Source organism: Pituophis catenifer, unplaced genomic scaffold (genome assembly GCF_029215685.1).
Source record: "Pituophis catenifer annectens isolate HBS135680 unplaced genomic scaffold, rPitCat1.0.hap2 SCAF_7, whole genome shotgun sequence".
Lineage (NCBI taxonomy): Eukaryota > Metazoa > Chordata > Lepidosauria > Squamata > Colubridae > Pituophis > Pituophis catenifer.
In genome coordinates this window covers 19,334,073-19,360,594 of record NW_027256887.1, presented here as the reverse complement: position 1 = coordinate 19,360,594, position 26,522 = coordinate 19,334,073, and the positions used below count along the sequence as shown (strand labels likewise).

Here is a 26,522-nt window from a genome sequence, read left to right as displayed (position 1 = left end):
GGAGGCTAAAACCTATGAAGAACAGTCATAGGAATTGGGTATGTCTAGTTTAATGAAAATAATGCACACGGGTGACATGATAGTAACTTTCCAATATCCAATGGGTTGCCATAATGAAGAGGAGGGTCAATCTATTCTCTAAAGCACCTGAAGGCATGACAGGAAGCAATGGATGGAAACTAATCAAAGAGAGAACCAACTTAGAACTAAGGAGAAATTTTCTGACAATTAGAACAATTAATCAGTTGAATGATTTGCCTCCAGAAGGTGCTCCAACACTGGTGGTTTTTAAGAAGAGATTGGAGAGCTATTTGTCTGAAAATGGTATAAGGCTTCCTACTTGAGCAGGGGATTCGACTAGAAGATCTCCAAGGTCCCGTTGAACTCTGTTATATACTTATATATAAAAGGCACATGAAACTGTTTGAAATTCACATTTAAAATACATCTATAATTTAAATGTCACTCAGTACACAAGCAAATAATTATATTATTTTATTATATGTTAAACAATGATTAAGGAATATTGCTTATTGTGGACAAGGTTAAAGATCTTAAATTCTCATATATACTCAGTGAAGCTCAGTTTCTAAATTGCTGATGTGAATTATTCATCGTGTATGCATATTTGCATGCAAATGCACCTGTATTTGCAAGCTGTAACAATGACAAGGAGTCCCTGTGCCTGGGTAGCATACCAACCACATTGCTATCTGCCTGTAGCTTAGCCTTAGTGATTCATAAGAACCTCATAATAATAACCTTGTTATCGCAAATAGTGTTGCACACGTCTGTCTGTTAAGGTGAGCAGTCTGGTTGTTAATTGAGATTATATAACATTAATCCTGAAAGAACAGCACTGATTGCCTACACCTAAAGTGGTGTTACTAGTCAATTAGTCTTAATTGCTTAGGGTCTAGGTACTGAAAAAGAATATATATAGTAATGCTACTTACTTTATGTTAAGATCAGCTGCTTATGCGCCATCAATGGGACTATGTCTCTGTGCTGGCCAGGTGTGGCAAATTCTTAGTTCAGTGCCACAATTAGTGCCCTCTTTCAGTGCCCTCTTTCAAAAGATGCTTGGATGGCCTACATACTAACTTATTTCACAGAAGAATTAAATATCCTTTTATCTAGATATTTCTGGGCTAATGTTACACCAAGACCAGCCAGTTACTTTGCTTTTCTGTTTTTTTACAATTTGTTATCATATGTCTATTATTTTTAAAGATTGTCGGCTTTATCTGAAAATTTACCATTCCTTTCAAATCATGCTAGGGTTCCTTGGGAAGGAAGCATAATATGAAATAACAACAAAGGCACTCTCATCTAAGAGTGAGATGGGCAGTATCTAAATCCAATAAATAATAATGCATTTTTATTTGATATTGTTTCTCCAAGTCCAAAGAATTTCTCAGAATGACATACCAAAGATTTAAAACAGCGAAAGCACAAAAAAGGATAGTGCAACTGTGTGAAACAAACAATAAAAAAGCAGAAAATGTAAGCTCTAACAAACTAAAAGCATAAACACTAAATAGAAGGAAAATTTAAACAGATTTAAATGGTGCTTTGGGCCACCCAAATGCCTTACATTTGAATCGGTAAAGGGCATAATAGTCACTGCCAAGCAAACTCTATGTGGAAAAACATTCTAGAATCTAGATTCTTGAAAAGAACTATCACAACTTCCACTCTTCCCTGAGAGGTGGCAAGAGTGTGTACGATCTGTAGTAAACTAACAAGATTGTGGGTTTTGACCATTCCATTCTGTCTAAGTATCTGCAGTGAAGGAGATAAACTTGTCCCTTATCATTTAAGTGCTTCTCCTTTCAATTTCTATCCATTATTTTCAGTTTTTAGCTTTGAGTTAAATTTCTATTTTCCGACAAAGAAATCTATATATATATATAAAAGCCAAATACCACTCACTCATCACGAAATCTCCAGAATGGTAAAGCCTACAAACTTGAAATTTGGCATGTATGTTCCTCTTGGCTTCTAGGTGCTCACTAAGAAAGGATTTTTCGAAATGACTATCAGATCATTAGTATTTCATATATAGAATTATATTCACATGCTCTGATGCTAAGGAATTAGGCATTTTACTTCCCCTCCCCACCTGAAAAGAACTCTGTCTCAACTGCCAGTTGCCTTATATTAACATGCTCTGATACTAAGGAGTTGGACATTCTATTTTCCCTCCCCACCTGAAAAAAACTCTGTTACAACTGCCAGTTGCCTCACATTCCATTACCTCAGTTCAAACTGGCAGACGTTCCACTCCTTCACTCAAGAGTGGTCAATGTATCAAGCCCAATCACATAGTTTCGTAGCGAAGCACAAATATCCAGCTAGTAATAAAATAAACAACAACAAAAAAGTTTGTTGTGAAAGCAACTGCCTGCGGAGGCTTCTGGATTGGGGCTGAAAGGCAAAAGTGGAAGCAGTATGCTCCGTCCCATAATTGGGTAGACCAAGTTGCCCTGATAAAAAACACTTTTTAGCTTTGAAGTATGACTGTTTAAATCCACTCCACCTCTTAAGAGTCAACAACCAGCATGGTTCCTTTAATCCTGTGTTCCCTGGGCTCTGCCTACCCACCACCTCTAACCATTTTCATAGGATATGCTTTTCAGATGCCTCTCCATGAACAAATGCCAGGTAGAGATTGTACTTTCTATTCCAGATGTCTTCTGGCAGGCAGAATAAAGGGAGACTACTAAAAGTTATTTCCTCTTTATACCTTTATTGAGGATATTTTGATGAACCATACTATTCATTTCTAAGAGGAACGCAGTGACTCAGTGGCTAAAACGCTGAGCTTGTCAATCGAAAGGTCGGCAGTTCAGCGGTTCGAATCCCTAGTGCCGCATAATGGGGTGAACTCCCATTACTTGTCCCAGCTTCTGCCAACCTAGCAGTTCGAAAGCACGTAAAAAATGCAAGTAGAAAAATAGGGACCACCTTTGGTAGGAAGGTAACAGCATTACGTGCGCCCTTGGTGTTTAGTCATGCCGGCCATATGACCACGGAGGTGTCTTCAGACAGCGCTGGCTCTTTGGCTTTGAAACGGAGATGAGCACCGCCCCTTAGAGTCAGGAACGTCTAGCATATATGTGCGAGGGGAACCTTTACCTTTACTATTCATTTCAGTAATGACATGATTTATATTGCTCTTTAGTTCTTTAGCTTTTTGCAGCTACAATTTCCAAAATTTTGTCTATCCAGCATTCTTTCTTATGACAAGTATTTTTGCTAAATGAATTATCCCATACCAGAAATAGTGATTCTGTTATAAGAGTGTGGGAAGTGAAGTTGTATGAATCTCACACCCTCTGCCCAACATATGATTTAAATCCAGTAAGAAAACAACTTCTCTTCTTAGATATTTAGGAGTTGAATTAAGATTTAATTAATGGAATATCTAATTCCACAACTAACTCAAATAGTGCTCACACTGTGGTGTTATTTAAACATTGCTAGGTCTGGTTGCAAATCTCTATGTGAAAACATAATCCATACATCTTATAGGTGTGTGCAAAAATAGATTTATTCATCTGTCAAATCTGTATTCTTTCCATCTTGTTTTGGCTCATGGACTCCATAAATGATAAATTGAGAGATAACTACCTGCTTTATCTTATATTACAATATTACAGATTTTCATTAAAGAGAAAATAGGTAGAAACATGAATTAGAAAATAAACTATCTCTGCTGAGCCAATAAATTATCCTGTTCTGTTGCTTTTCTTCCTTAACTTGATATCATCCAAGGGAGATTAACTTCAATATTTGATTGATGGAAACTGAAATTGGAAAGGGACTATGTTAAAAATACGGTATGGTATGAAAAATACGAAAGAAAGACCAAAAGTTACATGATAGTAGAAACTAAGGGTGGTTTCACCCAAAAGATATGGCCTCTCCTTTGTTGAGCTTCATTTTTTCCTTTGCCTTCTGATTCATGAAGAACTACAACTTCTAACAATATAGTCATATGCTGGAGAATGCCTTGTTGAAGCCTGTTCCTAAGATTAGGTCTCAGTTAGTCACCTATGGTTTAACATAGGTGATAATAATCCAAAATTTAAAGTTGCAATACTGTTCCTGAGTTGCAATACTGTTCCTGAGGTCCTTAATTGAGGTGGAATGTGGAGACTATTATTTCCAAACAAATTGTTGGCTTGAGGAAAAAAAAAATGCCAACTTTGGAATGCTATGTCAATTCCATTGCAAATACTTTTGTTTGCCAGAATTTTCAAAGTCATAGTACAGTTTGTTCTTCAATTAATACTTATTTTCTGATTCCCCCCCTCCCTCTGGTTATTTTGTTTGTATTTGAAATATTTCTCTAATATTTTTATTTGAGGGTGCATTTGAATAACATGCTAAACCATTGTTGTGGGTTAAGGAATACACCTGCCACCATTTCCCTTTCATTTATGCAGCTTATTTACCAAAAGCAGAATTTTACCTGACGTGCATTGTATCATCTGAATCTACGGTGGCTGACATTTTTGTTTCTAGAAAACAAATATTGAAATCAAATTTCCTTTTCTGCAGACCAACGATAATGGGAGTCAGATGCTTAAAAACTATATTACATGAAAATCATATAAATCTCCAGGACATACTAGGTTAAGAGAGCTAGTTTAATGAACAGTTTCTTTCTCAGACAAGCAGGCAAGCCTGCTGTATTGACATTCAGGTCACTGAGCTTTAGCCTAAAAAATTAATTTATTTTGAGAGAAGGCAAGAGTAAATTTAATCTGAAACAGATGTTCTGAATAGAAAAAAGGGAAATATTGGACTGGTCTACAAAATGTGGTAAAAAGTCAGGATGGGAGTCATGTTGGCATGATCAAAACTCCACCTGTTGTTTTTTTTTTTACAAATATTTTTTACCAAATCCTGCTGGCACCCTGGGACCAGGGGTAGGCTGCTGGGGATTCTCAGGGCTTCGGGAGAACCTCTAGTTAAGATTCTGTGCAGTTTGGAGAACTCCCAATTCCCACTCCTAGCTGGGCCCACCCTCCCCTCTCCTACCAGGAGTCCCCCTATGTTTTGGATGCAGGTAATTGCATGGTGCGTGTGGAGGCTCGGGGAGGTTGAAAAACGGGCCTACCAGAAGTTCGGGAAGGCCGGAAATGGGTCCGTTTCTGGCCTCCAGAGGGCCTCCAGAGCCTGGGAAGGCTGTTTTTGCCCTTCTGGAGGAAAGAAGGTGAAAAACGGGCCTACCAGAAGTTTGGGTAGGCCGGAAATGGGTCCGATTCTGGCCTCCAGAAAGCCTTCGGAGCCTGGGGAGGGCAAAAATGCACCCTCCCTCCACTGTGGTACAGGAGGCCGACTAGGCCACGCCCACCATGGCCATGCCCAGCCAGCAACCGGGCAGAGAACCCCTTGCTAAAATTTTTGAAGCCCACCCCTGCCTGGGACTATACTGGACTAACTGTGTAGTGTTATTTCATACAATATAGCCATAGTATGTCTTTCAAATATATACATAACTTCGATTAGACTGGTAGCTGCTCTTTCTGTTGCATAAAAAGCAAATGTGATCTTGAAATAAAATGTTAAAATCCTGGTTAGAGTATGCTAGGGTTGGGCCAATTCAAAGCTCACAACCTAAGTACAATCTTCTAAAATTGCTACATCTCTACCAAGAGCACGTTACAAAAAAACAGATGGGAAGACTGATGATGCTAAAGTAATTAAATTAGTATGGGGAAAGGAAGGTGTGTCCTGTAGACATGCAAAATAGATACGTAGTTGGTGAAATTGGGTCTGTATGCTTGTATTTCTTTACAAAATAAAATACTTTCATTCTTCAGACAGTCACTAGTGCTGTTCCCCATACTAATTTTCTGGATTTTCTGAATCTTTCCTGTTTAAGCAGTACAGTATCTATGAGCAGTATGTGTAAAATAACCACTGTGTAGAAAAGAACATGGGAGCATTTCATGGACTGTTTCAGGAAGACTATGTGTGCATGTCAGTGGTGGGTTTCAAAATTTTTTTACTACAAGTTCTGTGGGTGTGGCTTGGTGGGCGTGGCAGGGGAAAGATACTGTAAAATCTCCATTCCCACCCGATCAGCTGGGACTTGGGAGGCAGAGAATAGTGGCCAGTCAGAATTTTTACTACCAGTTCTCTGAACTACTCAAAATTTCCACTACCGGTTTTCCAGAACTGGTCAGAACCTGCTGAAACCCACCTCTGGTGCATGTGTATACAAGTAGTCTTCAACTACTATTATGGCCAAAATTCCACTACAAACAAAGGTGGTTAGAGAGGTTCATCCAATTTTAGGGCCTTTTTTGCCCACAGTTGTAAAGTGAATCATTATAGTTGTTAACTGAATCACATGGTCATTAAGCAAACCTGGCTTCCCCAATTGGCATTGCTTCTTAGAAGCCAGCTGGGAAGGTCACAAATGGTGATTACATGACTCCAGGTTACTGCAAGTGTTATAAATACATGGTGGTTATCAAGCATCTGAATTTTGATCCTGTGACCATGGGGATTCTGATTTTGTAAGTGTGAGGACTGGTCATGAGTAACTTAGAGTCAAAAATCACAATAATATAATATATTAATATAATATAAGCTATAACTAAGTTAGAAAAATGTGGGATAGATAGCATCTGGGATAAGAGCCAAGGTGGCGCAGTGGTTAGATTGCAGTACCGTAGGCTACTTCAGCTGACTGCTAGCTGCAGTTCAGCAGTTCAAATCTCACCAGGCTGAAGGTTGACTCAGCCTTCCTTCCTTCCGAGGTGGGTAAAATGAGGACACAGATTGTTGGGGGGAATAGGCTGACTCTGTAAACTGTTTAGAGAGGGCTGTAAAAGCACTATGAAGTGGTATATAAGTCTATGTGCTATTGCTGTTGCTATCACCACCAGGTGGATTCATAACTGGCCGACAAACTCAATATGTAGTCCTTAATGAAACTTCTTCTACATAGAGGGAAGGAAGCAGTGAGGTACCTCAAGGTTCTGTCTTAGGCCCAGTATTCTTCAATATCTTCATAAACAATTTAGATGAGGGAATAGAAGGGAAACTCATTAAATTTGCAGACAACACCAAGCTGGTAGGAATGGCCAATACCCCAGAAGATAGGCTCAAGATCCAGAGAGATCTTGACAGACTTGAACACAAGGCACTATTTAACAAAATGAAATTAAATGGTGAGAAAAGTAAGGTTTTACACTTAGGCAAGAAAAACCAAATGTACAGGTATAGAATAGGTGTCACCTGGCTCAATAGCAGTAACTGTGAGAGGGATCTTGGAGTCCTAGTGGACAGTCACTTAAATATGAGCCAGCAGTGTGCGGCAACTACCAAAAAAGCCAATGCACTCCTAGGCTGCATTAACAGAGGGATAGAATTGACATCATTTGAAGTTTTAATAATGCTCTATAAGGCCTTAGTAAGACCACATTTGGTATAGTGTATCCAGTTTTTGTTGCCACAATATAAAAACAGTGTTGAAACTCTGGAAAGAATGCAAAGAAAAGCCACAAAGATGATTAAGGGGCTGGAGCCCATAATATATGAAGAACATTTACAGGAATTGGGTATGTCTAGTCTAGTGAAATGAAAGACTACTTGATAGCAGTGTTCCTCAATATTTGAGTAGCTGCTACAAAAAAGAGGGGGTCAATCTATTTTCCAAAGTGCCTGATGGCAGGACAAGAAGGAATGGATGGAAACTAATCAAGGAAAAAGCAATCTAAAACTAAGGAGAAATTTCTTGATAGTGAGGGCAATTTATTTTTTATTTATTTTTATTTCCAATTTATATACCACCCTTCTCCCTGAGGACTCAAGGCGGTGTATAGCCAGAATTAAAAAACATAAAATACAAATATTAAAAAACAATTAAAATATATATAAATTTGGCCCAAAATTAAAAATACAAACCAATTAAAACATTTAAAAATTTCTTCTTAAGCCAGCCCGGTTTGCCACAATTAACCAGTGGAACAGCTTGCCTTCAGAAGCTGAGGGTGCTTCATCATTGAAGGTTTTTAAGAAGAGACTGGGCAGCCATTTGTCTGAAATGGTATAGGGTCTACTGATTGAGCAGATGATTGTACTAGAAGATCTCCAAGGTCCTTTCCAACTTTGTTATTCTGTTATTCTCAACTTCTTTTCAGTACCATTGTAATTTTGAAAGATCACTACATGAATCTACATGTAAGTCAAGGACTACCTGTAAATAGATGTGGGGACAGGGTAAAAAATATGGTGATGGATCACAATCCATTGCAAACAGTCTGCAGGTAGTGCCTTATCAGGTAAAATCATGGATTCAAGTCAGTTCTTGAGTCATGTCAGAACAGTAGATCAATCTGAAATAATCTGAGAGAATATCATTCTGCTTCCAGATCACCACAGAACGCCCTGATGAAGGAGTTTAGACTGCTCCATTCTTCATACAAGTTGGCCTCCAGCCACTTGATCATCTTTGTTGCTTTTCTCTGTACTCATTCCAGAGAAGACTCTGTATTTGGATAGGGTTTACTTTACTGAATGATGACTTAACATTTGATGATAGATATTACAGATTTCACAGCCCATATTCCTAGAATTGTAGAGTTGAAGAGTTGAAGATCATTTACTCCAGGAGCTTCAGGGTAGAATTTGCAGTATAGGATCTGCTTTTACAACCCAAATAGGTTGTCTAGTCTTGATATCAATACCACTTCAATGAAGAAGGGCCCACTACTGTAATGCTCTCTACATGGGGCTCCCCTTGAGGAGTACCCGGAGGCTCCAACTGGTCCAGAATGCGGCCACGCGGGTGGTTATGGGAGCGACATGGCGCTGTCATGTAACACCTCTCCTGCGCGAGCTGCACTGGCTCCTGGTGGTCTTCTGGGTGTGCTTCAAGATATTGGTTACCACTTTTAGAGCGCTCCATGGCTTAGGACCTGGGTACCTACGAGATCGCCTTCTGCCACCGGTAGCCTCTCACCGGCCAGTATGCTCCCACAGAGAGGGGCTCCTCAGGGTGCCGTCAGTCAAACAGTGTTGACTGGCGGCCCCCAGGGGGAGAGCCTTCTCTGTGGGGGCACCTGCCCTTTGGAACGAGCTCCCCCGGAGATACGGAGGATCCCGGATTTACGCACTTTCCGCTGTGCCCTCAAGACTTTTTTATTCCAATAAGCTGGGCTGGCCTAACTCTTTTTAATTGCTTAAATTTAATTTGCTTTTAAAAAAGGGGTGTTTTAATTAGTATGGGCCAAATTTGTTTAATATGTTTTAAATTGTTTTTTAAATTTTATATTGTATGTGTTTTATCTTTGGCTGTTCACCACCCTGAGTCCTTCGGGAGAAGGGCGATATATAAATCCAAATAAACCAAACCACACCAAACCAAACTATTTCCCAGGTATGCCCCTTCTACAGTTTGTTAGGAACCTTTCCCAAGATTTAACTGAAATCATTGTATTTTTCACTATTTCATTTGGGTCTTTCTGTCTGGAGTAACATAGAGCAGATGTACTTCATTTCTGTGTGAAAATTCTTCACATATTTTAAGAAAGTGATTACATCTTCCTATAATTTTCTTTTATCTAGACAATTTCTTTGACATTTCTAATCAGGATTGAAGTCTTATGTGCTACTATATTTTGGATTCCAGCCACATAATTCAAGTGACTTCTAAGAATTGACCTGTATTTTTATATGAATATATGAGTATTACTTGTCTAATTTTATTCCTTAGATATATTATTTAAATTAATATATCTTCATTTTCTCCTCCATAGGGATTTCATTGCAAACATCAATTTTCTAGTAAGTATTATATTTTCATTCTTATTATATTTTATTCATTCTTAAAACCAGGAAAGCAAAACTTTTGAATGATCAATCAGCCTGAAAGCTCATTATATTTTTTAAAAAAATTTCTTCCTACTTGAAGACCTTCCTATTTGTCCTCAAATGTCTTGGGTCATGTCAGGATGTAAGCTCTTCTGTGAATGACCTAAATAGTATGTTTGTTTTTAACAAGAATTATTTAAAAAATGAGGCTTTGCTTCTCAGAATACAAAATGTATTATTCCTTGTACACAAATATTTTGATCGTATCACCCATTGTCCCACAAAGAAAATATCAGTACCTACACAAGTACTGCAAATGAATAATCATGGGCATACTCATTTGTCATAGATCAATGGTGATTTTTCTACACCAACTTTTCTGGATGTAAATTATTGTATAAATAGCTATGGAAATCTTTAAACAGTTTTTGAATGGGTGAAAGTTGCACACTAGCAATGTAAATTAGTTACTGAACTGTACATCCTGACATTGCATTAGCAGTCAAGCTATCAGATGTTATTGTATGTTCCATTTGCCTGTAACTTTTGTTATAGGCCGAATATTCAATTAGCAATCTATAATGATTTGGCCCACCCTTCTTGCGAAGAGTGTGATGTGATATGCTTTCGATTGTTTGCATGTGTGTGTCTTCAGTGGCTCCCATCACTTAAAATCATGTAACATTTTTTATTTATTATTACTTATTTATTCATTTTATCTACCTTTATTATTTTTATAAATAATTCAGGGTGACAAGTATATGTAATACTCCCTCCTGCTATTTTCCTCACAACAACAACTTGTGAAGTAGATTGGCTGCGGGAGAGGGACTGGTTCAAAATTAAACAGCTGACTTTCATGCCCAAGGCAGGACTAGAACTCACAGTCTCCCAGTTTCTAGCCTGGTGCCTTAGCCACTAGACCAGTGTTTCTCAACCTTGGAAGCTTGAAGATGGGTGGACTTCAGCTCCCAGAATTCCCCAGCCAGCACTGCTGGCTGGGAGTTGAAGTCCACCCATCTTCAAGCTTCCAAGGTTGAGAAACACTGCACTAGACCAAACTAATCTATCTACTGGTCTACCCACAGTAGATTTGGTATTCTGTCTGGTATATTCAAGAAGGTGGATATAATTTTCTTCATCTGTTGTGGCCTGTGGTGAACTAGGTATATTCATTCATTCATTCATTCATTCATTCATTCATTCATTCATTCAACTTATATGCCATCCATCTCTGCTGGAGGTGACTCTAGGCTGATTACAATAATTAAAAGCCACTAAAAGCATTAAAACATCAGAACAATAAAGGTATGGGGAATCAAGTGAATAAAGATACCTACATAAAAGGATTATAGAAATGATCAAATCTTGTAAAAGATTGTTCACAACCTGGGCTCTCTGTGTTTTTATTAGAGTAAGTTGTTGTATTTCAGCTTTTACTGTACCCTTCACTCTTATTTTCAGAAGTTTCTTTTTTATCTCTCTGCTCGTGGCCAAATGAACGTGCATTCCTACAGTCCTTGAGTCAGCAGAAAAGTATTCTGGCACAAGCTTCTTTATCTCAATTTCTAAGTCATTTTCTGTCTCAGAGATGAGGCCACCCAGTGGCATCATCTACACATATTTGATATTAAGGAAAGGAATTGGCAGATTCCCTGGTTTCATTTTCTCTTTAATGGGCATTGCCTGCTGATGAGAAAAATATCCAGCCATCACTCTTTCTACTATGAGTTGTGACTGGGGCTGGGATTGGGAGGACAGAAAGATTTTATCAGAAGGTTAAACTTAGAGTACTGACCTATGAAATGGAAGGGGGTCCCACTAATTTATTGGGCAGCCCCCTTCTCTGACAAAATGATCCTCAGGGCGGCTGATGTTGCCCAATGCCTGTCACCTGAAAATTGGTTGAGAGGAATTAGTGGAGAAGCAAGCAAGGTGGAATCGGGTGGGGGCTCTATTGATCACCAAACCATCTCCTAGTGCAGTGATGGTGAACTTATGACACACATGTCAAAGGTGATATTTTGGGTGACACACCACTGCTCCCCAACTCCTGACAAATATTCTTGAAAGCACGTTCTATTTTTCAGAGACTTTGGAAGCTGCAGAGGCTGCACGAGAATGGTGTATGCTTTTGTATGGCCTCCGGGCCAAGTGGGAGTCATGTGAGAAGGTCATGTTCTTGTGTGGCCTCCTGAGTCTCTGAAAATTGTGCAAGGCTAGAGCCTGTTTTCGTGCAGTGTTCACAATATTCTCCGAAGCTACTTCAAAACAAAGACCTTATGCAATCTGGAGCAGCCTCAGGTAGACCACAGGTGCTTGTCAACAGAAAGAGAATGCTGCCTACTGATGCGCATCTTGGGAAATGATGCGAGGCAGCCATTTTGAGTGACTGTGGTGGCGTCTACTTCAGATCCAACCTCAGTGCTGCTGATGAGTGCCACTGTTCAGGGTGACCGAGATTGGGGGTGGGGGGGGGGGAGAGAATTATTTCTGAGAGAGAGGGAGAGGGGGAGGAGAGAAAGAGAGAAAGAGAGAGACAGACAGACAGAGAGACAGAGAAAGAATGAGAGAGAATAGCAGGAGTGTCAAGTTAGGCATTTCCTGAATTTTTAACCCACCAAGTCCAAAACATTCACCATCGCTGTCCTTAGTTTTATTTTGGATGTATAATTAAGCAGGTGCAAGATCTGAATAGCATCTCCATTATTACAGAAATTGAGCAATGGCAATTTCAATGGAAAAAGAATACTGTTCATTTTATACATCATAGAGAAACGATATAAGATATTTTGCAGCTAATAAGGTTAAATGATGGCTAAAACGAGTCCTCCTGAAAATGAACAGATTAGATCTTTCTTCCAAATCCAATGTTAATGTAGCAAAACTCAACAGTATTGGAAATTAATTCTTTGCAGAATGGAATGAAGTTTGAAAGTTGTAGTTTCATTTCAATTTGCGATATTTCTATTACACTTTATTAAAGCACATACTCCTTCAAATTATACTGACCTGGCATTGTTTAAGATAATAGCTGCAAAAATTTTATCTGCTTTTATTGGAAAAGATTCTTCTTTTCCGCTATGGAAGAATGGTTAATTAAACTGTGGGAATATGCTTTGATGTCTAGAATAACTTCATTGCCGGGGAAAAAAGATCTTCTATACAATTCAGTCATATTTTGAAATTATTTTTGGACTACAATTCTATGCATAGAATTAGGGTTATGCAAAGTAGCATAACCCTAATTTGGTCCTCTGGTTATTCATTTTGGGGGTGGGAGCGAGGGAGGGGAAGTATTTAACCAAATGGGTCTTTTATTTCCAAGTCAATTGTATAATTTAAGAGTACATTAATTAAACAATTAAGAGTTAGATTGGTGTAATGGTTAAAGGCACCAGACTAGAAATGAAGAGGCCATGTGTTCTAGTCCTCACACAGGAATGAAGCTATCTGGATAATTTTAGGTTAGTCTCTCTCTCTCTTAGAAGAGAGAGGTAGTGATAAACTGCTTCTGAAAATGTAACCAATAAAACTGCAAGAATTTGTCCAGGCAGTTGCCAAGAGTCGGGAATGATTTGAAGTAACATAAACACTTGTACTGCATGGGCAGTAGATTTTCTCTCTGGCAATCATTTTGCCCTGTGGGTGATGCACGCACTAGACATCTTCCTAGTACTGTCATATTTGGTCAGAACCTAAATTGGCCCAAGATATTATGGCAAAGGGATGCGGTGGCTCAATGGCTAAGATGCTGAGCTTGTCGATTGAAAGGTCGACATTCAGCAGTTTGAATCCCTAGTGCCGCGTTAACAGGCTGAGCTCCCGTTACTTCTCCCAGCTTCTGCCAACCTAGCAGTTCGAAAGCACGTAAAAAATGCAAGTAGAAAAATAGGGACCACTTTTGGTGGGAAGGTAACAGCGTTCCATGCGCCTTTGGCATTTAGTTATGCCGGCCACATGACCACGGAGATGTCTTTGGACAGCGCTGGCTCTTTGGCTTTGAAACGGAGATGAGCACCGCCCCCTAGAGTCAGGAACGACTAGCACATATGTGCGAGGGGAACCTTTGCCTTTACCTATTATGGCAAATGAATGTATAGTTCCTTCCTCCAAGGGAAGACCCTTGATTGATCCAAAATCCTCCTTTGTGTTAAGTACCATATGTACTGATGGATTATACAACTAGCCCCCTTGAGTCAGAATTGGGAAATCTTTACCATTGTTTTTTAGAAGATGTGACTGAAGTATATGTCTATAGTGCATTGTTTGTCTAGTGAATGTCTTTCCTACCTTATTAGTATATGAGGGATGAACATATAGACATCTGCTGAATTTTTCTTCAATGATTTAAGATATTATCTAGCTATTACAAGTTTGTTTTTACACAGAGGCACATGTACACATATATTTGTTACCTTTACAGTGGAGGCTATGAACAGTGTCTGCCGTCCCGCGCCTGGCTCCGTTTCTCCAGTCAATCTTAAAAACATGAAACTTGGGACTACAATGAAGTGTGAAGATCACAGGCATTGCTCTCTCCACTTAAGCATTAAGGCAAACCTGCAACTTAATGGTAAATCAGAAGATTTCATGGGAAATGTGGATAATAACTGAGGGCTCTTGTTCTGTGGAAAAGCATGTGCAGAAAATCCCAGCTCTGCTTCCAGTTCTTTAGAGAGATCTAGGAAGAACTCATGTCTTTCATGGAGAATTATTGCATATGAGATAAGGGGAAACCCAGGGCATTCTTTGGGTCCTGAGAAATCCTTTCGGTTAGGGCTCCCATCACAATATTGGTAAAAAGATGGTGATTCCATCTGAGAGTGCATACTTGTTCTGGTACCCAGGGCTTGTACACACAAGCTGGTCTTGGTGTAGAATGTTCTCTTAGGGGAAGGGATAGTGCCAATAGGTTGCATCATAATTAACGCTACCAAATTTGAATTGCAAGAATATGGATAATCACTAGATAGCAGCAAAAGGATGGGAATTGTTGTATTGTTTGCTGGATCCTGTGGTCACATCAGTATATACTAAGGCAATTTAAAACAATGTGAAGTTCAAAAGTGTGGATTTCAGCTCAGGACAATGGGAGAATATTCCTTGGGTTCTTAAGATGCTTCCAAGTGCCATTAAGAAATTACAAATTAAAATTAAATGAATGCAACTGGAAAGAAATCAAGAAAGATAGCTATATCAAAGAAAGCAATAGAAGTTGTTTTTGTGCAGCAAACAAACTACTGTAAATCAATATTCCCAGTTGCATGAAGATAACATGATTCCATATAGAAATCTATGAAAATACTTTCTCTAGCAGAAATTTTTAGTGGCGATAAAGGAGATACGAAAGTAGGAAAGTCATCTGTCTAATCAATGTTGACCTTAATGGATTTGGTCAAATTGGATTGGCATTTACAGAGGTTGGCTACTAATACACTTTAGCTCCATGAAAGTAGAATTAAAAAATGGATCTATTGCTGTTTTCTCCTAACGTTTTATTTGGTAGAACTTTGATCGAGGAGCACTTCAACTTTCAAAAGTGAGGTGCTCATCTTTGATTAGCCTATACTGGGGTGGGCAACTGTGGTCCTTTTACAACCTGTGGACTTCAACTCCCAGATTTCCTGATACAGCCAACCTGGCTCAGGAATTCTGGGAGTTGAAGTCCACAGGTTGTAAAAGGGCCACAGTTGCCCATCCCTGGCCTATACAGATTCTAAAAGTTATGCTATTTGTTTCAGAGGGCTTTTTATTTCTATGGTTCATTCATAAAAGGTTTCCCCCCACCCCATTCTTTCATAATATTCTTTTGGAAGTGAGTAATAATTCCTTCCTCTCAAAGTTTGTTTTTTTGAATTTTGAATTTGCTTTTATTTCTACATTATTTTCAGAAAATACTTCTGGTGTTCAAATTTGTTATATCCTGATGGTTACTCAAAAAACCAAGTGTGTGAAAGTGAAGATTTCCAGGGGGCAAAATGCCCATCCTGAGGGAAATAAGGTAAAAGATTTCAGCAGTTTCTGTCATTTTATTAGAGTTAAATTTAAATAGTCTTGGAAGAAGGTGATATGGTGTCTCTCAATGTAAGAAGTGATTTTTTTTTCTTTTAAGCTGATAGGGCAAAGTTATATGTTCAGAGGTAAATATAGTGTTCCCATTTTCTCATTTTATAGTGCTATGAAGTTATTTACAGAACAGAGTTGGACAGAGTCAGCCTTTCAAACAAAAAATACCAACCATGAGTACTCAAACTATTTTTATTTGAAGGTTACACTAACAGAATCTTGCAGGTCTACAAGTACCTTTTATTTTTACTCTCCCAAATACTAAAAAGATTCCCTTCTGATATGCTTTGTCTACCCCCACAGCTCCTTTGGACTCAGATTTCTCTTATTTGACTGTTGTCAAGAGTAGACTGTGACTCTTCCTTCTATCTTCCAAGGTTATTCCATTCCAAGACCATTACAAATAGGAAGGCTTGTGGATCTTCCCTTATATTTTTTGTCAGCTATTACTGAGACTGCAGAAAAATCAAGATGTATGTCAGGGTTCAATATGATACCTCCAATAAAATTGTTTTTTGAGGAACTTGCCTGCCTCAGAGTTCTGTTTTCTATGGAGTTATTACTTGGAACCCTGACAATGTACTTATTTATTTAATAAATTGATATGGCAACTCATTTCAATCAGAATAGAGCTGGAAGGGACTTTGGAGGTCTTCTAGCCCAACCCCTTGCTCAAGCAGGAGACCCTATACCATTTGAGACAAACGGTGGTCCAATCTCTTCTTGAAAACCTCCAGTGATGGAGTACTCACAACTTCTGGAGGCAAGTTGTTCCACTGATGAATTGTTCTGACTGCCAGGAAATTTCTCCTTAGTTCTAAGTTGCTTCCCTCCTTGATTAGTTTCCATCTGTTGCTTCTTGTCTTGCCTTCAGATGCTCTGGAGAATAGCTTGAGAACTGCCCCTCTTATTTGTGGCAGCCCCTCAAATATTGGAAGATAGATATCATATCCCCCCCCCAGTCCTTCTTTTAATAAAACTGGACCTACCCAATTCCTGCAATCTGTTTTCAATCAATGAATCAATGTATCAATGAATCAATGAACAATGAATCAATGAATCTGATTTTGGATAGCATACAACCAACACTTAAAACACTGTTATAGCTATTTTAAAAAGCTTAAAATATAAATAAAAGCAAAATTGCTGGAGAACATGCACCTAAGCACAATATAATAATTATGCAGACTTTCCATGGGATGTCCAAGGCTTCTGGAAAAGTTAGGTTTGGGGGATTTTCTGAAAGATTAACAGGGATGGGCTAACCTCACCTTCGGTGGGGTTGGGGGGGATGATGTTCTAGAAGGCAGGAGGAACATACCATCTGGGTCCCAACGGATGAAAGCCAATGGGTCTCTCAACACAACCTTCCTGTTGGACCTGATGGGATGGGCAGATATGATTGGGAAAAGGGTGGTCCCTTAAATAGCCTGGCCCCATGCCATGTTCGACTTTAAATGTGAAAACCAGCTCCTTGAATCACATTCAGAAGCAAAGATCAGCCAGTTCAGCTCACAGAACAGAGATATAATACAACTATCCACACAGCTGCATCAGTTGAAACTCTCAAATACTTTTGAAGGGAACCCCAGGCAAAGTGCATTTCAGTAATCTACTCTGGAAGTAACCAGAGCATGGGTTTCTGGGAGTAGAAGAGCCTTGCGATTCAGTAAAGGGTACAAATGATACACTATATGAAGCTGTTCAAAGCCCCTCCTAGTCACCACTGCCACTATGCGAATGACTCATATATCATTGTGTAATGGGATCATGACATGTGTGTAACATTATTTTGTCATCATCATAGCTTCCAATCTCCAAGGCTGGCTCTGGAAGTTATTTTGGGATTAGAAGTTATATATTCGTTCTACGCAGTTCTGGCATTTTAGTTTATTTTCCACACTATTATACCAGCCAAATGCTTGCCTGGCCAAAGTGAGAATGAAGATATTTGAACTATTTAAAACAGGATCCCCAAAACACTAGTACAAAAGGAACAAGAATTGGTTCAAATTGTTTCCATATTCACTGACTGATTACTGTCTGTCTCAGAGAGTATTAGGTTTATGTCTGCCTTAAGCTATGAAAATTAGTATGATGACTATGTTTGGGCTAAGAATATTGCATGCCATTGCTCCCATATGGATTTATTTAAAAGAATATCCCTGAAAACACAAATCAAACAATTATTCCCCATAAACTTAATTATATCCCCCATGCTCACATCACATTTTCACAGAAAACATTGTGTATCTCTCTCTTACTTCAAAAGGGAAGTACTTCGAACTAATCTGTCAATTCCTGAAATCTAGATTTGGCAATATATTTTTTACAGACTTCTTCTTTTTGAAAAAAGCAATGTATATATTATGGTTAGGAAATATTACTACAGAAGGGACATCTAGGGATTTTCCAGAAAAGCTTATACCTCATAAAAATACTTTGAGTTTGATATTGATTCATGGGTAAAGGTTTAAACATTTCCTCAAACAAGGTTGATACTATTGGTATATACATCTATATCCATGTGCTCCTCTGGGCCAGCAGTGAAATCCACTTACCTTCGCTACTGGTTTGGGAATGGGAGCATGCGGGAGCGCAGAGCGTCAAAAAGGGGACATAATGATCTCCTGGCGGGTGAGTTCACGCGAGCTGGATAGATCCGGCCGATTTCACCGCTGATTTGGGCCCAGTTGAATTGATTGGATACAACATTTGATGCATGGAGGAACAAGAAATACAACCCCAATTCCAAGGCCAACAGTGTTTACTTTTGGCCAGCTTCCTGCAAAGAAAGCTAAGTTGGAGCCAATGTTGCAATGCAACAAAATCTTTTAGATGTTTTACTTTGAATTAAATCCTCCTCTATTCATTATGGTGCGTTTGTGGGTTGTAGAGGCGAGTCTCATCTTAAGTTATAGACGTTATAAGGATATGCCTTTTTATGTTTGCTTTTGTTTTTTGTCTTTTTTTGTCTTTTTTTTTTGAGTTTTGTATTTTAACTTTCTTTTGAATAAAATAGTATGAAAAAAAAGGATACGCCTCCACATGTCAATATTTTTGATCTTAACAATAATAATTTTTTTATATTAGAAACACGACTATTTTATCATAATCCAAATCTCTGAGTTTAATATAAAATACGATCAGAGTTCTTGCTCATGAGCCCAGTCATGTTTGCTTTAATGAAGGGGTTAGAGTTGCTTCCTGGATCTTCAGTGGATTGGCAAGTTCTAACCGTAGGGCAGAACTCAATTTCAAGTAGATTGCTGGATAGTCCCCGCTGTCAAAACTCTGAGTGATGAGTTAAATTTGGAATTTTATCAATGCATTTCTTGAAACAGGATAGCCTTTGGAAACTGAGAACATAATTAAATGAAAGCTAGGAAATTAATAAATACAGAATAACAGAGTTGAAAGGGTCCTTAGAAATCTTCTAGTCCAACCCACTTGCTCAGGCAGGAAAACCTATACCTGGGATGGTGAACCTGTGGCACGCATACCACAGGTGGCACGTAGAGCCCTCTCTGCGGGCACGCGGGCTATTGCCCCGCTGGTCAGCTGGTTTTCAAGTCTCTGGTGCGTATGCATGGGGGGTGGGGTGCACTGGGGTGTGTGTTGCGTGTGCATGCATGGGGGCGGGGCGCACAGGGTCTCATGCGCATTGCATTATGGGTGTTTACGCGTGCACAAGTGCTTTTGGCACTCAGCAAAAAGGTTAGCCATCAGTGGCCTATAGCATTTCAGACAAATGGTGGTTCAATTTAGCACCAGCTGCCTGCAATTACTGCAAGTTCAAATCTCACCAGGCTCAAGGTTGACTCAGTCTTCCATCCTTTTGAGGTAGATAAAATGAGGACCCAGTTTGTGGGGGCAATAAGATGACTTCGTATATATATATATATATATATATATATAAAAAGAACACCACTTGGGGGTGGGGGACGAAAGCCCTACTAAGCAGGTATATACAAAAGTATGAAGGCTATTGCTTAACGCATTGTAAGCCGCCCTGAGTCTCCGGAGAAGGGTGGCATATAAATCGAACCAATAAATAAAAAATAAATGAATCTCTTCTTTAAATGGAACACCCACAATTTCTGGAGGCAACCTGTTCCACTGGTTAATTGTTCTCACTGTCGGGACATTTCTCTTTAGTTCTATCTGCCAGAATTATTCAGGGTAAGAGAAGAAAATAAAAAACGACACATAACATTAATACATTTGGAAAATAATTTTAGTGGAATGCCTGTTTCCTCATGCTCTCGTTTTGTGAAGTAGTGTCTAAACTGAAGATTCTTTTCATGCAAACAGGTGAAAATACAATTTAATTGCTTTGAAGTCAGTGTGGGACAACATCTCTATGTAATCATGACAACATTTCCAAATTATTGTGGAGTTAAACAGACTCAAGAATATTATGTTGAAGGTAGGAAACTTTAAAAAATGTTGATCTTGTGTGTGTACATGAATGCAGCTGTGTGCACTTGAATGTTTATGCTAATGCAAATACTAAAATGAAGATGATGCTGACACAAATATCAGTTCAAGTGATTGACAAGCATTTACCAACTGTTTGAAGTTATAACAACACTGAAAAAAATAACTGACAACTGGTCCTCACACTTACAAATGTTGCAGCATCTCCACAATCAAATGGAACTGCACATGCATTTGCCTGCCACGCATGTAGAACCATCCTTTCTCCCCCTGACCTCTGCCTGTCCACAAAGCCGAAAAGGTTGGGGAACTCTGTTTTAGACCATGCCTTAAGATCAAGATATTGAATTAAATGGCTCTTACTCGGGGGTGGGTTTCTCTGCCTGGTTGCTGGGTGGGCGTGGCCATGGTGGGCAGAGCCTAGTCGACCTCCTGCACCATGGTGGGGGGGGAGTGTATTTGCCCTCCCCAGGCTCCGAAGGCTTTCCTCAAGCCTCCGGGAGTGCGAAAACAGTCTCCCCAGGCTCCAGAGGCCTTCTGGAGGCTGGAAACGGGCCCGGTTTTGGCCTTCCTGAACGAATTTATTTATTTATTTATTTATTTATTTATTTATTTATTTATTTATTTATTTATTTATTTATTTATTTATTTATTTATTTATTTATTTATTGCGATTTATATGCCGCCTTTCTCCCTAGGGACTCAAGGCGGCTTACAAAATGACAACTTCAATACAAATCACAATACAATACCAAATTAAAATCAGTAACCCAATTAAAAACGATTTAAAATTATACCAGTGTACCCCCAAACGGATACACTAGGCCCATTTTTCATCTTCCCCGAGCCTCTGCATGTGCCCTGCACTTACCTGCATACAAAATGGGCCGCATGGGGACTCCTGGGAGGGGTGGGGTGGTCGAGGCCAGCCAGGAGTGGGATTTGGGGGTTCTCTGAACTGCACAGAATCTTAGCTAGAGGTTCTCCCAAACCCCTGCAAATCCCCAGCAGCCCACCCCTGCTCTTACTTAATTATAATGAATACTTTGCGATCTAAAAGTTGGTGTGTATCAGTAATCCCCTGGGCACATGAAGAACAACTTGTAGTTTACCAGCTAAAATCCAGTTACCTCCATGTTCAATTTAGGGTTTCCTGTCAGTGCAATAATAATAAGAAAAAACGAATCTTTAATCAAGGAGATACCTACTTCTAAATTTTAGGATCTCCATCTTATTTTTATAGCAGCAGTAGTAGTAGCAGAGCAAATTATCTTGTGCTTAAGTAATATTACCACTACTTGTGACTTTAAAACTGTGGTACAGCTCTTCAAAAAATTATTCCTGTGACTATATAACATTCATTTGATGAAAATAAAATGATATCATTTTCAAAATGAACTTTCAATTTATTTGAATATACAATATGGCTTTTTGAAATAGCTATTAAAGGCTATGAAAGCTTTGATGGGACATTTCAAACTGGGTTTTGAGGTCTCCTTTAGCAGTTCTAATGGCTGAAAGAGACTTTTGCTAACACACTGTTTCTGGAATTGCTGGATGAGGCAATTTGCATATCTGGACTTTTTCATTCTGCAGTCTAGTATCTTTCACTGAGGTGAAGCCAAGCCAAGCCAATAATGGGGGAAATAAGATTTTTTTTCACTAAGAATTTCAGATGCATTTTTCCTGTTGGAATCTGTTCCTATAGTTAGGAAGCACGAATCTGACTGGTTGTGGAGAAGATATACTTGTTTTTGCCGTCCACCTATCATGGTCCTTTGAGAACTTCTGGAATACAGGAGAAATGCCTGGAGATTGAAGAGCTAACAATATTTGAAAAGGGAGAAAAGCGGACCCAGAAAACTATGGACCAATCAACTTGACATCAACACCTAGGAAAGTCCAAGACCAGTGATTCTCAACCTTGCCAACTTTAAGATGTGTGGACTTCTACTCTCAGAATTCATAGCTAGCTGAAGAATTCTGGGAGTTGAAGTCCACACATCTTAACATTGCCACGGTTGGGAAATACTGTCCTAGAAAAAGTTCATGTTATAGCCCTGCTGGACATATTCTCTGATGAGGAGGATGGAGAGGAAGTAGAATCTGGTATATCCATGGACAATAAACTTAACAGTGGTGGTGAAGCCAATGGCTCCATTCTGGTTGAAGCAGCCCCAGGCCTCCTTAACTGCACCCACTGACAGTTCAACCACCCAGTTGTAGGCAGAGTATGTGATAAAGATTCCACAACAGAGAGCAGGACTCTGCAGATCTGAGAGATCTGCCAAGAAGACAGCATAAGGGTCCATGCTGAGGAGTAAACTGCTCTAATTGTGTATTGAAGAGGCTCAGTATGGTTGGTTTATTAGCTTCCCTCCTGGAAGCAGAACTATTCAAGCCTCACTTCTATCATATTCACTATCTCCGAGACCGCCTGCTGCTACCGATGACCTCCCATCGACCCGTGCGCTCCCACAGAGAGGGCCTCCTCAGGGTGCCATCAGCCAAACAATGTAGGCTGGTGGCCCCCAGGGGGAGGGCTTTCTCTGTGGGGGCTCCCACCCTCTGGAATCAGTTGCCCCCAGAGATAAGAAGAATCCAGGACCTCAATGCCTTCCGTCGTTCCCTGAAAACCTATCTTTTTCAGCAAGCCGGGTTGGCTTAAGAAGAAATTTTTAAAATTTTTAAATTCTTTTAATTAGTCTACGATTTTTAATTTTTTGGGCCAAATTTTATATATATTTTTAAATGTTTTAATATTTGTATTCTATGTTTTTTATCTTGGCTGTACACCGCCCTGAGTCCTCAGGGAGAAGGGCGGTATATAAATTCGAAATTAAATTAAATTAAATTAAAACTTTGCTGTGCCATGCTTAGAACCCTGGATTCCATTTCAGTAGGCCTCTTGTCTTGTCCCTTTGATCTGTCACTTATTTATCTTTAATTGGAGAAGTGGCTCCAACAGATCCCAGGAATGACATCAGAGCTTTCTATCCAGAAGAGTGTAGTGTTAGGAACAGCTGAGATACTGTGCAGAACCCTCAAATCTCCAGGCCTCTGCTAGAGGGCCCAGCATTGTGAAAGACATATACCTTACCATAGGGATAAGAAATGATTTTTAAAATATTTCAAATAAATAAATAAATGTTATCAGAATAATAAGTGAATAATGTGATTCCATGTGAACCTTCATAATTAAGCAAATCCATTACTCTTTCCTTCCTTTCATTCCTCCCTCCAGGAAGGCTTCCAATCACACTAAGTTGTGTTTCTATAATGGCTTAAATAAGCCACTTCATTAGGTTCACAAAAGGCACTTTTTCAAAATCAAAGCAATCACACATAGACCTAGAAGCAGAAAGAACATAACTGTATTTGAGAAAAATTTTCTCCAGGTTGTCAGTCCAATTAAACCCCTTATTTAATCATCATAGCTGAATCAATGAAATATTTGTAATCTGTATGATACTGTATAAAGGGATTTCTACTGATTTCTGACCATCCCTCATGAAAATATAACAGATGTCTTAAGAAAATAAACAACTTGAAAATCTGTTTGTTTTTTTTAATTTTGCAGACTGCAGAAACAATGATGTGGGGAAAAATATTCCAGATTGTTTTGGTAAGTTGAGGTCTCTGCAATCTAAAACAGTAGCATATTTAGTAGTCTACTAAATATTTCATCAACAAGGACATTTTAGGATTCTTTAAGAGTTGACAGTTTTGATCAATTTTGATCAATTGTAGTTGATACTACAATTTTATTTATATTTACTCCAGATAAATTTGTATAAGATTGTAGACTAACATTTATTGAAATCAATTTTCCTACATGAATAACATTAATATTCCAAATAAAGTTTAAACTCCTCAATTATCTTGTCTCGTATGGACACACAATAATTATTGGCTACCGAAAATACAAATATATGGCAGTACCATTACAATTTTTTCTTTGTTGTAAATTTCAGTGAGCAAAATGGCTTATAATGTGGACAGAACCAGAAAAACCATTTCAGTGAATATTTCAGATGTCCAAAACACAGACTGTTATGTCCGTTTATGTCATCAAAGATTTGTATGTGAAGATGTGGGGCCTGTCACTTTGGTAAGTACTTGAAAGAAGTAGAAAATGTTTTATGAAATTAATTCAGCTAGCAAAACAGTACTGAAGGTGTTTATAGGGTAACATAATTCCATGGGAATTCCAAGGATAATAGAAATATGTTTTTAAAAATTATTATTTTCTCCCTTTTCCTAACATCTACATCTTTCTTTCTTCCACCCTTTTCTCTTGCTGTTTTCTTCCCCCATTCCCTCTAGTATTTGAAGACATCTAATTGTGAGAAGTTAAATGAACAGAAATTCTAAGGATTTCTAAATGCAAATGATAAGATTTGGACTCGTTGCACTATAAAGGAAGAGAACACCAGTTTATGAAAAAAATATATGGGATAGGATATAATAGGAGTTGTTAGGAGTTGAGTGGGATGCAAATTTGATAAATAAATTAGGTATGGGGGAAAAAGAAAACAAGGCTACATAGGCATAATTCTTAATGTGATCTGGATCTTGTCGCTATGTTGGAAATCGCTAAGTATTATGAATAAAAAAAATATAAGAAGCTGTATTGAGTTATTTGTGACCAATGGTTAATGACTAAAGTTTATCGTGGAAATAGGATGTTTTACTTGAGAAAAAGTCAGAATAATAAATGACAAGAAAAGAGGTGTATACAGTTATTCACGATACTGGCATATAGAGGAAAATGTGTCTGCCTTTTGGAATATCAGAATGCAATCATGAATAAAACTTAACACAGGGCGAAACAGGACAAATGAAAGAAAATATTTCTTCGCTTAACCCATAGTAAACTATACAACTTTGTAGCTATTAATATATACTGGTGACTGCCAAGCTGGCCAGCTTTAAAGAGGCTTAGATTAGTTCATAATAGTTAAGCCCATTTGTAGTTATTAATTATGAGAGCTATGAATTATGGTCAATATTAGAGAATTAAAAATTCTGGCTTTTATTCTTCCTTTCAACTGTCAAGACAAGATAGATACTAAGAAACGTTGCTTGGTGCTGGAAATATGAATAGGATGGGAGACTGGACTGGAATGAGAGATGACAATGGGCGCCTGATCTTCTCAGGGTGTTAACATTACCTAATTAATTTCTAATAAGAAAGGAAGAGAATTTAGAATATTAGGCCTCTTGACCAGTGAAAATGTTAGCAAATAACCAATGCAACAGACACAGAAGGAAAACAACCACAATACACCTAACTGATCTTTCCCCTTACAACGGAAATTCTTCCCAAAGCCAGTAACAGACTCTTTTTCCATTACTCTCTCTCTTATTTCCTTCTTTCCTACTGACTTCATCAGCATTCCTACATAAATATTCTTTCCTCAACCAGATATTTGACTGAGACTTTCACCCTTTTGTCCCTATTTGAGAGGAAGCTTAACTTTTCCAGGACTTTGTGAAATAGGGAAATTCCAACAATTTCCCCCAATATTGTTTTAGTGTTCTACTTATAGATTTCCAATAGATATTCCTATAGTCAATAATGGACTATGGATACCACCCTGGGGTCATTACTAGATTTCTCGGCATATTCTTATGTCAGTAAATATTAGACTGACCCTGTTAATTTTGGATCATATTATTTATCTGCTTTTAATGTTTAAACTAATGCTAAAGAAAGTTAATGCAAAGACACGTAACTACAATTGTTGGAAAGCAAAGATGTATAAAACATTTCATTTGGGAGGGAAGCTAGGGATATAATTGAAATTCAAAAATATAAGGTCTTCTAAAGAATAGGGATGCAGTGGCTCAGTGGCTAGGATGCTGTGCTTGTCGATTGAAAGGTTGGCAGTTCAGCAGTTCAAATCCCTAGTGCTGCATAACGGGGTGAGCTCCTGTTACTTGTCCCAGCTTCTGCCAACCTAGCAGTTCGAAAGCACATAAAAAATGCAAGTAGAAAAATAGGGACCACCTTTGGTGGGAAGATAACAGTGTTCCATGTGCCTTTGGCATTTAGTCATGCCGGCCACGTGACCATGGAGACGTTTTCGAACAGCGCTGGCTCTTCGGCTTTGAAACAGAGATGAGCACCGCCCCCTTGAGTCGAGAAGGACTAGCACATATGAGTGAGG

General features: G+C 38.7%; 1 protein-coding gene across 1 annotated transcript in view; it reads left to right on the top strand.

Moving 5' to 3' along the window:
* The window catches only part of IL17REL (interleukin 17 receptor E like), a 59,450-nt gene that overhangs the window by 10,151 nt on the left and 22,777 nt on the right, over positions 1–26,522 (top strand). Inside the window, exons 2-7 of the mRNA XM_070947736.1 lie at positions 9,786–9,813; positions 14,267–14,416; positions 15,735–15,844; positions 20,224–20,338; positions 23,930–23,974; positions 24,324–24,460. Coding sequence (XP_070803837.1) covers positions 9,786–9,813; positions 14,267–14,416; positions 15,735–15,844; positions 20,224–20,338; positions 23,930–23,974; positions 24,324–24,460 — 585 coding nt within the window. The remainder of the gene's footprint in view (positions 1–9,785; positions 9,814–14,266; positions 14,417–15,734; positions 15,845–20,223; positions 20,339–23,929; positions 23,975–24,323; positions 24,461–26,522) is intronic.